Raw genomic sequence first — 12,310 nt, forward strand, 5'->3', positions numbered from 1 at the left:
GTACCATTGATTAATTTGTCCACTTAAATGGTTGATAAACCAATACAAGAAACTTATTTAATATCTTCCATCTGTCCCTCCCCATCAATTTATATTATTTTTTAAAGCAGCAGCAAACATAAAACAAGGAGGAAACAGAAGTTAAATCAAGCAGTTAATTAAAATGAGATGAATGTAAATTCAAAGGTAAAGCAAACTATTTTTCAACATTACCTGTTTCTGCTTCAGATTCTGAATCTTCTTCCTCATCTTCTTCACTAGAGCAACTGGATTCATCTTTCTTTCCTTCTTCTTCCTCATCACCTTTTTCTTGTTCTAAAGACTCAATGTTTGATGGATTCTTGTCTTGCTCAATGATCAAAGTCTCTTTACTGGAATAATGATGTTATGAAGCATGAAATATTTTTAATTACTACTTTTAGGGGAAAAACTGAATATCAGGGTGGACCATGTTATTCTACAGCATATTCCAATTCAACTTTTTATAGTTTTAATCCTTCTTTGCCCCTCTCCCTAATGTTAGTTTCAGCTTAGCTACTTACTTTTTAAATGATTTTTGAGACTGATTATTGTCCATGTTGGCTGTTGATTCAATTAAAGGCGATTTCTTCTCCTTTTTTTCACTATGAAGCTTTAAGACAAGTGAAAATACTCAATTAGATTTTTAATTATTACATGTAAAATTTCCTAAGAAAGTTGCAGTATTGTTAATTCAAAAAAAGTAAAACCCTTTACTCTTTCAACACTAATATTTAAAATAAAAAGCAACCCTGACCTGAAGCAAACAGACTGTCTTCGGGCCATCCTCATCTCTCATAGCTGAAGACTGTGCAAGCTCTCCATAAATACAATGGCAAGATATGAATAAAATAAAATAATAAAATAAAATAAAGCTAGCTTATAACCAAGGAATGATTTCACTAGGCACTGTTTTTAGAAGGGATTTGGAAGTAATGTAAGAGAAACTACTATTTAAATGAAGTTTCTGTGTTTGGTAGCAAGAATAATATAAGGATCTCTGTAACTTCAAAATAGCTGAGAATTGGCAGTTACTGGAAGATGGACTCTTAGTGAGGAGTTGATACCAAACTTGCTGAACAGATGTGGATCCCCATCAGATCATTTATTGTTCTAGCTCAGTATGGAGAAGGCATTCCTTCCTACTTACAGTGGTATATGATGGCAACTTATAATATGGGACCACAAGCTCTAGTTGGCAGCTAAATAAACACCTTGGAAATAAGATGTATTAATTCTACCATGTTTGCTAAACTCCTTCCCAGCCTCTTATAAAGCTAAGCTTCTTGCTTGGAAACAAGGAATAAAGACAATCCTTCCCACACTGCCTGAAGAAGTAGATTTAGTATATTCACTTATTAACAAATAAAAGCCCTTGAGGGGTACTGGAAGTCAGAACAGGCAATACTGGTCTAGACATTGGTAATCTAGATTCTGTTTATTCAGTATTATAAATTGACATCTGCAAGAAATAAGCAATGGATAGGGAAGAGTTGGCACCTTGGATAAACCACCAAAATTCTTAGACTCCCAGATTCATTAATAATGAGCTACTGTGTAATCTTTATGTAAGGCAAGCCAAAACAGGAGACAAAATGTATAGTCACTATTCTGCCATTTTGTAATAAAGGGCTTTTCCTTCCTTTTAGTATTTTTAGCCAATGAATGAACAGTTATAGTAATGATTTACATATAAGTTGTCTGGAGAAGGAAGACTTTTTAAAAATCTTCCCTAGTAAGAAGTAAATGTGGCCTCAGAAACAACAATTCAGAAATCTACATCTTTGGTTCCATTAGATTAGATAGTAGTGTACTCAAAAGCCAAAAAATAGTAGCAAGACGAGTTAGGGCAAGCAAAACATTCTGGGCATAGGCCATTCCATGTACAAAAGAGTTTTCAGATAGACCATATCTGGATCAAAGCACACAATTTTTACAGGTGCAGATCCAAAACACATGTTTTGGACAGAAGTGTTCTGAGGTAAAGTGCAAGATCTTTGGCAACTGAATTTTGGCAAGCAGTGAATAGGTAAGCTGGTTGGATATGCCATGACCGCTGCTCTTGAAATCCAAGGTACAGTGTGCTTGTTTTGAATCTGAAACAAAACATTTATCCTATATTGTAACAACACATACTGAGTTTGTAACAGTATTCATATCCAGTCCAATTTTGTTATCTTGTTTCTTATATGATTTTTGCTTGTTTCGGGGAATTTAAGGAAATGTATTGGGAGGGATGAATTTAATTGGAGGACTTTCTGTTTATGTATGCAATATTAATTAAGCTAAACATTTTATCTTCTACTCTGTTACAGCCCATTTTATAATAAGGCATTATTATTAGCACAAGGATGATAAAAAAAATAGTGAATATTCCATACTTTGCTGCATGTTACCTAGCCAGTTGAGTTTAAGCTGAACTAACCAGCACTACATGAAGCAAGCCATGGAAAGCATTTCTTTAATGGATTCATATCCTGCCATTCCTTACATTTTGACATGCAGGAGATAAAAATTCTTCAATCTGGATCTGGCTGACAATAAAACCTATCTTGATTAAGAATGTTATCCATGTTAGCCTCACTAGGCAGTCCAGACCAGAAAATCAACTCCACAGGAAGACTAGAACTATACTTTATTAGATGATAATAACAGAATCTCGCAAGCCTGATTGTGCTTTACCTCCCTTCCTTCTTATACCCCAGTGAATCAGGGAGGAGTCTGCCTGAGTCACTTCCAAATACTATCTTGCTTCTCAGGACTTAAATAATGTTTCAGCTTCCTTTGCTTATGTAATAGTTATTGCATATTTCTGTCAAGGTCATCTCCCTTGTTTTCATTAATCCATGTGCTTTACATTGTATTTTTATAGAGACACTCCATTTAAGTACATTACTCCAATTCTGTTGAAATTTCCAGGTTGCATGGACCTGTTTTATTCTTCTGTGCTTTTATCAGAAAAGGATAAGCACATATGCCACACCATGGCGAAGTCTTCATAATAGCTTGCAATGTCAGAGAGAAAATATCATCAAAGCAAGCTGCCATTATTTAATGCGTGTTAGTAGCTTCCAACAGAAAGCTACATATTAGTTCACATTTGTTCTTGCAATACTGAAACTTACCATATTTTGTTTCTTTTGAAGCTCTTCTAAATAACCTAAAATGTCTTCATCTGCTACATCAAATGCTGTTTGACCCTGCAGAAGAAAAAAATAGATTATGATGCAATTAAACTTATAACCATACAGAACAAGAAACTGCCAGCAAGAAACTACTGAACATGGTAACGGTAGATACCAATGTGTCCTCAGCTGCTTCTCAGAGTACCTGCCAGACTCCCTCCCACTGATTTGGAAAAAAAAATTAAATACTGACTGAAAATTAGCAATTCTGTTAACTGTAGCTCTGATCACTAAATCTTACAAGAGTCCTGGATAAATTCTTAAGAAATAAAAATGGTGGGTGCAGCTTAAAGCTTTGTTATGAAACACTTTTACCTCCCCCCTGCCCAAAAAAGGAGAAATAGGTTGGTTGAGATGTAAACAGGACCATGGATGGTAGTGGCAGGAGATGAAGATGGAGTGCAAACTGTTGTAAAAGCTTTTGAACGCGGTAGAGAATGTTATCAATCTTACTGCTTGTGAAAGAGACTGTCCTTGATTCTAGGAGAGTCCAGTAACAATCCAGAGGAATGAAGGAGGTATCACATCACAGGGTGATAGAAGATGCTATAACTCTGACTACCAAGTCAGCTGTACTAACCACTGTACAGATAGTCCTCACTTACCGACCATTTGTTCAGAGACTGTTTGAAATTACAATGGTGCTGAAAAAATAACTTTGCAGCCCATTTATGACCTTCACAGCAGAGAGATTGGAGACAAAGGGATTGCAAAAAAGTAAGCTGTTTGCTCTTCTACACATTGAAAGCAATGTGATTGCGCCGGCAGCCTGGGGCTGAGAGCTCCGGGCACGCTAGGCAAACAGCTTACAGTACTGTATTGAAATCTCTTTCACTCCAATCTCTCTGCTCTGTGAGGTGGGTGGGGAGAGAGAGAAAAAATCTATTTCTGTAGGCAATCTCTCCTTTGCTTGACACTCCCCCCAACAGAATGGGGAGGAAGATTTCAAGAGAGTAAGCTCTCTGCTCTGCAGGGGGGGGGGAGAAAAAAACACAGGTCAGGCACAGGACAGTGTGACTGTAGTGCCGGTCATGTGACTGAGGGATGCTGTTGAAATTTCTGTAGGCAATCTCTTCTACGGATCAAAAGCAATGTGATCGCACCAGCAGCAGGAAAGGGTCAGGCAAAGGAGAGATTGCCTACAGAAATTGCTTGCTTTTCCTCTCCCCCATCTTGAAAAGCAGAGAGATTGGAGAGAAAGGGATTTCAACAGAGTAAGCTGTTTGCATAGTGCGCCCAAAGCTGCCAGCCCCGGCTGCAGCACAATTGCTTTCAATGTGTACAGGACAATAAGCAGGCACTTGAGCATTCCAAAGGGTCGGGCAGTAGTTAAGAGGAAAACAAGAGCCAAAGGTGTGAAACTGAATAGTCTTGCTTCTTTCCAGCTGGAAAGCAAGTTGCGGTCACGTGATTTCCCACTTAGCGACCGCTTTGCTTAGTGGTGGAGTTTCTGGTCCCATTTAGGGCCATTAAACAAGAACTACCTGTAATCAAGTCTTGTTTGGCAATTATTGCTGCTTTTATCTGAAAGAAACTCAACTATTTGCTTCTTGTCTTATGGCAAATGAGATAGGAATAGGGATACCTTTTCCAACAACAACAACAAAAATGATGGCATTTCCCCATACATGCTTGCTGGTTGGCAACACTAAGAAATATGGAAGAAGAGAGCCCATGAAAACAATAACTTGCTTCTGACACTAACATTTTCTGCCCTGTTCAACTGAGAATGCAAATATATTTGGCAGTGGATCCTGACTGTGCCTCCCTCCAATATAAAAGAATTAGGTGTATATGCATTAGTGAGAAACAACATCCCTTTTCCTTTACTCTGTAAAGATTCTTGATGCTGCAAGAAGTCAGTGGTATAAAAGCTGGCTTGGCTCAAAACTCTCTCTTGCTGTCTTTAGGAGGAGTGAAGGAACTAGAACAAGGAGTGGCAATAGGCTGTCCTGACTTACCTGAGTCTTCCATTATCTTAGAAGACTGTTGAATATCAGGAAGGTAGAAAGGAGATAGAAAACTTGGACATCACCCTGTGTATTGAGTGACAATGTTGAAAAAGTCAAACATATGGAGGAAGTATCAGACACATAATCATCTGCTTTGGAGAGATCAGCAGAAGCTGTGTTAGGGATAAATAAAGAAGGCTCCATGGCTTTATGACAGAGAACAAAATTGGATGGTGAGTAGTCTCAGCAGATCTAGATGTAGCTGACTGAGGGGAAGATCATAAGAGGCAATCGAATCCAAGAATATGAGCTACAATATATTTAAATTCCACCTTACTATATTAGCACTGTTCCAGAGAGTAGAAGTATACTGGTTTGATGCCAAATAGGCTAATGATATGCTTAGGGTTGATGGTACAGAAGTAACCAAAACCAAAGGATTACAGATAGTCCTTGACTTACAACTACAACTGGAACTGGAACTTCCATCACTAAGTGATGTGGTTAAGTGAGTTGTGCCCGATTTTACAACCTTTTTTACTGTGGTTGTAAGCAAATCATGCAGTCATTAAGTGAATCCAACTTCCTCCATTAACTTTGCTTGTTGGAAGCCCCTTGGGAAAATCACAAATGGTGATCATGTGACCCTGGAATGCTGCAACCATAATAAATACATGCCAGTTGCCAGGCACCTGGATTTTGATCATGTGACTGCAGGGATGCTACAACAGTCATAAATGTGAGAACTAATCGTAAATCAGTTTTTCCAGCACTGCTGTAACTTTGAATGGACAATAAGCAAATGGTCATAAGTTGAGAACTATCCATATGCTCTTCAAAATATCATTACAGTGATCTGAAGGGGAACATCTTACCTCAATGGATAAGAGAACAGTGTGGAAAAATAGATCTTAAGGGGAAACTCTGAAACTCCCCTTCTGAGATAACTCTGATCCCCAAAGAAGGGCCAGTGAGCAACGGGCAGTACAAACTGGAGAGTTAACAGCAAGACCAGTGACAGCAATCTTGGAGAAAGCCACTGCAAAAAAGAATTCCAAGCAGCTGCAATTGGAATTAGGAATACAATATTTAATCACTGTCTTTTGCCCTGGTTGGAATCAGGTAGAAACTCTTCAAAAGCTATGAGCTTCTAGGGAATGGAGAATCTGACTGATATCTCAAAGAACTAGGGTCACACCAGATAATTTTCTGTATGTGGTAGGAAGCTCTGAGAATACTGCAAGAGTATACTAAATATTTGGTAGGGCCTAAAAGAGTCTACTACATAGCTCTAAACTATGTAGTATGTTTATGTCCATCCATGTAATATTGACATTTAAAATATGGGGCTCTTAGGGCCATAATGCTGAAGTCCTGATGCCTGTGACAGGAGAACAAGGTATTCCAAAGAAGAATTGAAAAAGGGTTGTTTCCAATACCTGATTTAAGCATAGGTTTAAGCATACATATGTACAGATGGCAAAGGAATATAAAAAACACGAGGATTTTATTGTTCATGATGAAACAAAATTAGTGAAGGATACAAGGATAATAAGAGATACTAAATGTAATACAAACTATTATTTGGTAGCCTAATGAGTGGATCTTGGGAAAAATGGACATATAAGAAAAGAATAGGAAGAAATAAGAGTGGGAGTATAGAATGACTAAAGGAAGAAAAACTACACAGATATTTCTTCCACTAGAATGAATTAAAGGTGGATGTAAGAAAAGAGGATGTGGAAACTACACGGATCAGAGTAAAAAGAATTATGTTACAGAATAACACAGAAGCATATGAAATTTTCCTAACAGGCAATGAACAAGAATGGTTGGTGGAATGATGAAGTGAAAGAAAGTTGAATGGTGGAATGATGAAGTGAAAGAAAGAGAGCACTGACAAATTTAAAGCACAAAAGTTGTACAGATGTGGTGAAACAAGGATGGCTTGTGGGACAGAAAGGTGAGCAGATATAGGAAAACTATTTCTTACTCCTTTTCTGCAGTTTGCAGTGTGTTCTGCAGCTTTAATGTGCATTTGGAATTTACATGCAATTAAGATGCAGATTTTAGGTCATCTATTTTGTGTTGGAAACTACTCCTACTGTATTATTCAGTATGGCATTTCCATCTTTGTCCAACTCAACTGCTTCTAACTGTTTTGGAGAGTAGTTTTTACCCTTTTCCTTTGCACACCATATTATTATTTTTAAACCTATACTATAATATTCTACAATTTACTGTTTTTCTGCAATACACACACACACATGTACATACATACATACATACATGCTTGGACAATATTTCTACCATACCTATTCATTCCACCATTATAATCTATCCTTGGATCTATTTGTTTTTTATTTATTTAAGATTATTGTATATTATAATTTTAATTGATTTTAACTGTTTTGTAAACCGCCCAGAGTCATTTCAACAAGATGGGCAGTGACAAATTTGATAAGTAAATAAATAAATAAATATAATACAGACTTTATAAAAGTGGACATTTTATTTTATTTTACTAGTTATCCTCATCTTTCCTGGTAATATGTTACATTGCATTGACTATGGTTATTTAAATACATGCTAACTATTGGTTGAATTTACCTGAATGTGTAAGATCAATTCATTACCTAAACATTACAGATAAAACTTTGCTGATTACTCTCATGCTCAACTCCAGCACAAAGTTTTCAATGAATACTGCCTGGCCAAATTATAAATATTGATTAAGTCTACTGAAAAAAGACCAAATCAAATACAAAGAAATTAAATATGAAAACTAATACAAGCACCACTATTAGAATAGCATTCAAAATGCAAGAGATGTTTCAACTGTTCACACTGCAGTATATTATGTACAAATTTTAGCAATGTTAGACAATGAAATGCAGCCAAATGTTGCTTTATTCAGAATTGAGCTTAAAGAGTTTTTTGACTTGAGAATGGTAGTGCTTCTTCCCAAGTGATCTAAGGGAAATACACTAAAGGATGTTTTGTGGTATATCTTCCTGGGAACACATACCACAATGCAAGCCCTGGAAAAGGAAAGCTTCTTTGAAAAACTGCTGTCAGGTACAGTAAGGTGCCTAAACCAGGTACCAAAGATCTTTGTCAGTTCTGGCTCTCAATATAGCCTATCTCTAGTAATCCCCCAAATGTATGGCTCAGTAATAATCTCTTTTGATTATATGAACATTGCCAAAAATGTTTTAAGCTTATTACAGGTATTGAAATCAATCCCAACGCTAGTTTAGCAATTAAAAAAAATTCATAAGCAACTTTGTCAAAAAGGTCCATAAAGAAAAACAAAATGTGTGCTTATTAGAATAAATGTAGCAAGGTATTTATTTGATAGAATATGCCCATCCAAATTCAAAATCTCACACAGAGTTAAGATCAAAGCATGAGTTATTGTTGCCAAAGCACCCTGATTCAGTTAGAGTTGTAACTGGCACATCAGCCGAAGCTAGGCAACAGATCTGCTGGTGACCTGCTATTTAAATAGTAGCTATGAGCCCACAAGGATCACCCCCCTCCCATGGACCCTCTCCTTCAGGGAAAGAGCAACCCCATCTAAAATAACTAATAGGGCCAATGTTCCTGGATGTTTACTGAAGAAAAACAACTTGATTTTGGAGGGATTTAGTCTAAGTTTATTTTGTTCCATCCAGACCCCAACAGACTTGAGACAACAATTTAAGCTTTCCAAGGCATCACCAGTTCAGTCTGGACTGGTAATGTACAGCTGTGTGACATCAACATATTAATGATACTTCCTCCCAAACTAACAGGTGATCTCTCCCAGTGACTTCATACAGATATTAAATAACACAGAGGAGAGCACTGAAACATGTGCACCCCCAGTTACTTATTGGACCAGACACAGCCATGAACACTGCTCCCCCATGATTATATGCTGGAACTTCCCACTCAGGAGGTATATCCAACTTCCAATCTTTGTAGGCACTCCAGCAGGATATTATCGTCAATGAGTAATATTATCTTACTGTAAGATACTTATAATGTTCTGCAAGCACAGTTACGTTTGTGCTTTCTTCACCTCTCCCATATGCCACAATCTTTTCCAAAAGATGCTCCAACTTACTATATTTGGAGCATGTGTGGGGAATTTACAGATAGATTCTGTTCTGCTACTAGAAGGACCTCATTTATTCTGGACACTCGGTATGTAAAAATACTGGGAAGTGTCCAGAACTGTTGAAATCATGTGCAGTATTTAAATTATATAAGAAAATTTGTAGTCATTAGAAGAAGACCAACATTTAGAAACAAAGAACTATGCATATTCCTTCATATATAAGAACATATTTTGAAGCTTTCATTAAGCTTCAATATTATCCTAATGCTTTGAAATAATGAAACAACAAAGAAGGTGCTCTTTGCATGACCAAGATTACCACAGAACTATTTAGTTGCAATGTCTCAGCAAATCTGCAAGTTTGTACTTGCCATCATAACAAACTTCTGTAAACCAATAGAACAGGGGAGCATACTGTATGAATTTAAAATATGTAAATGCCATAATTTTAATTCTTGATAAAACAGTTTATCAAGAACTGATAAGTGTAGCAAAGTCACAAGTAAAAGCAAAACATGTAGCAAAGTCACAAGTAAAAGCTTAAACTGTGGTAAAGCTATAATCATAAAGTACTTGCAGAGGCTTTAAACAGTCTTAAAACAATCTTTTTTTTAAAAAAAATCAGCTTTCTATAGCTCAAATATACAGCTCAACTGTTAAAGACAACATTAAAGAATATCTTTGTAACAGTTAGGAATTGTGAGTTAAGTCAAATAGAAATCTTACCACTTTGTTGACAGTTTCCATATCACACAAGTTTTCAACTAGTATTCGACATGCTTCTTCTTTTCCCCAATGAGCAGCTGCATGAAGTGGTGTCCATCCATCATAATCTTTAATATTTACATCATATCCAGCTTGTATTAACAGCCTATTAAGTTAGAATATATAACAACAAAATAAAATAAAGTGTGATTGAATTAAAAGATATTAAGAGTTTCAACAAATCCTACAAGAAGGTACGTTTAGCAGATCACTGTACATTCATATTCAGAATTGTGTCGAAAGCTGCACTCTCAATTACTGTTAGTTATCATCATCACTATTGTTTTCATTAATATCATTAATACTTTCACCACTATTATCATACCCTATATTGTTATCATTATGAATACAGGCAGACCTCATTTAGTGACCACAATTGGGACTGGCAACTCCATTGCTAAGTGAAACAGTTGCTAAGTGGGAAATCACTTGACTGTGCTTTCTTTTTCCCCACTCTGCCCCCCCCCCTGCCACACTGGGAGAGCTGGCTCAAAACTGACAAGACTAAACAGTTTCACACCTTTGGTTTTTATTTGCCTCCTAACCACACCCACCCTTTGGAATGCTGGGATAATTAGCAAGGAGGTAATTAATGTTTGTATTTACCATCATTGAAGAGAAAGAGATTACAAGACAGTAAACAGGCATATAATGGGGAATACACATTGAAAGTAATGCACCAGCAGCTGCGAGCATGCTCAGCAAACAGCTGGTGCATTCCCTATTGTGGGCCTTACTCTTGTTATCCCTTCGTCTCCAATCTCTCTACTTTGCAAGAAGGGGAGAGGGAAATGGGTCAGGCACAGGACAGATTGCCTACAGAAATTGCTTGGCTTTTTTCTCTCCCCGCCCCACCGTCCCCACAGAGTGGAGAAACTGGAGAGACAGGGATTACAAGAGAGTAAGCAGACCCGAATGGGGAATACACCAGCTGTTTGCCAAGCACACTCGTGGCTGCTGGCACTAGCATACTGCTTTCAATGTGTATTCTCCATTGTAAACTTGCTTACTCTCTTGTAATCCCTTCTTCTCCAATCTCTCTGCTCTGCAAGGGAGAAAAAAAGGAAAACAACAGGTCAGGCACAGGACAATATGTACTGACTGTAATGGCGATCATGTGACTATGGTGATCACATGACTAAGGAACAGCTCCTTTGTAACTTCATGATAACGTTATTATCTCTATCACCAGCATTTATATCATTTTTATTCATTTATCATTATTGCTAATATTACCATTATCAACACCACCACTGTCATCTTAATTACTAGTACAGTGTCATCTTCATTATTAGTACTATCTGCTGGTTTATTTGCTTGTGACTCTCTGCTTACAGCTGTATTTGTTCATAAGTGATAGCTGCAGAGACAAGAAACTGCAGCATTTCCAGTTGGACACTTGGCTATTTTTCATATGTGGAAAAAAGAATAATTTAGGAGAATTCATATGAACTTCTAGAATTTGCCACAAACAATGCTGTAGACTGTCACTGAAATTAGGTGGTAAATCACAAACTGCATCACATACATTACAGATTCAGCTTAACAATTTATAGTGAGAGCAAGGTAGGAAGGGTTCTGGGAACTCCACAAATGTCTAGGAAAATAGGAGAATAGATATGACTTGCATATTGTCCTGCCCTTCCCAGACCTACAATTTTAAGCTTTGGTGAAGCACTAATAAAATATCTATCTGAACTCTACTGATATTTCTGGATCCATTGTACCCAACTTTCAGGATATTGCACTAACAATTAGGAACACTGGGAACAAAAACATTTTATTTTTGACTTGATATGTGGTTAATATTTCATAATTGACTGAATATTTACAATGATTAGGAAGGCATTTCAAAACGCCCATGTAAAACTAAGCATTCATAGCAAATTTTAAATCTGAACTCAGAATGTATTCAGAAGCTAAACTTACTTTAAGACTTCTGTATACCCTTTAGCAGCAGCTACATGGAGAGCTGTACCACCAGATTTTGCATGCCGAACATCATTTATATGACCACTGTTAAGCCACTGTCTAGCATCCCTAAGCATTATCCGTTCTTCTTCTTTCCGAGCTGCCTCTATATCAACCCCTGAAAGAATGGAGATATAGTAATTTTAAAATCTTTATACAGCTTATTATTTAAACTGCATAAAATTCAACAACCTCTAAACAAAATATTGGAGAATTCCCCTCCCCAGTTCTGCCTACTATAGAGGTGATTATCCTCAACATTTCTGTTGCAGTTTGAGGAGGAAGACAAAGTTTACATGCCATGTACTGGCAAA

General features: G+C 37.0%; 1 protein-coding gene across 4 annotated transcripts in view; it reads right to left on the minus strand.

The window, feature by feature from the left end:
- Positions 1-12,310, minus strand: part of PPP1R12A (protein phosphatase 1 regulatory subunit 12A) — a 136,317-nt gene that overhangs the window by 44,666 nt on the left and 79,341 nt on the right. For all 4 annotated transcript variants that reach the window (XM_025177186.2, XM_025177189.2, XM_007422267.4 and 1 more), the window contains exons 4-8: positions 11,955-12,114; positions 9,987-10,131; positions 3,144-3,218; positions 543-631; positions 214-371 (exon numbers count right to left, since the gene is read on the minus strand). In XM_025177186.2, coding sequence (XP_025032954.2) covers positions 214-371; positions 543-631; positions 3,144-3,218; positions 9,987-10,131; positions 11,955-12,114 — 627 coding nt within the window. The remainder of the gene's footprint in view (positions 1-213; positions 372-542; positions 632-3,143; positions 3,219-9,986; positions 10,132-11,954; positions 12,115-12,310) is intronic.

The sequence above is a fragment of the Python bivittatus genome, unplaced genomic scaffold (assembly GCF_059951505.1).
Source record: "Python bivittatus isolate LINGU-HERP-01145 unplaced genomic scaffold, Pbiv_v1 ctg000330_np1212, whole genome shotgun sequence".
Lineage (NCBI taxonomy): Eukaryota > Metazoa > Chordata > Lepidosauria > Squamata > Pythonidae > Python > Python bivittatus.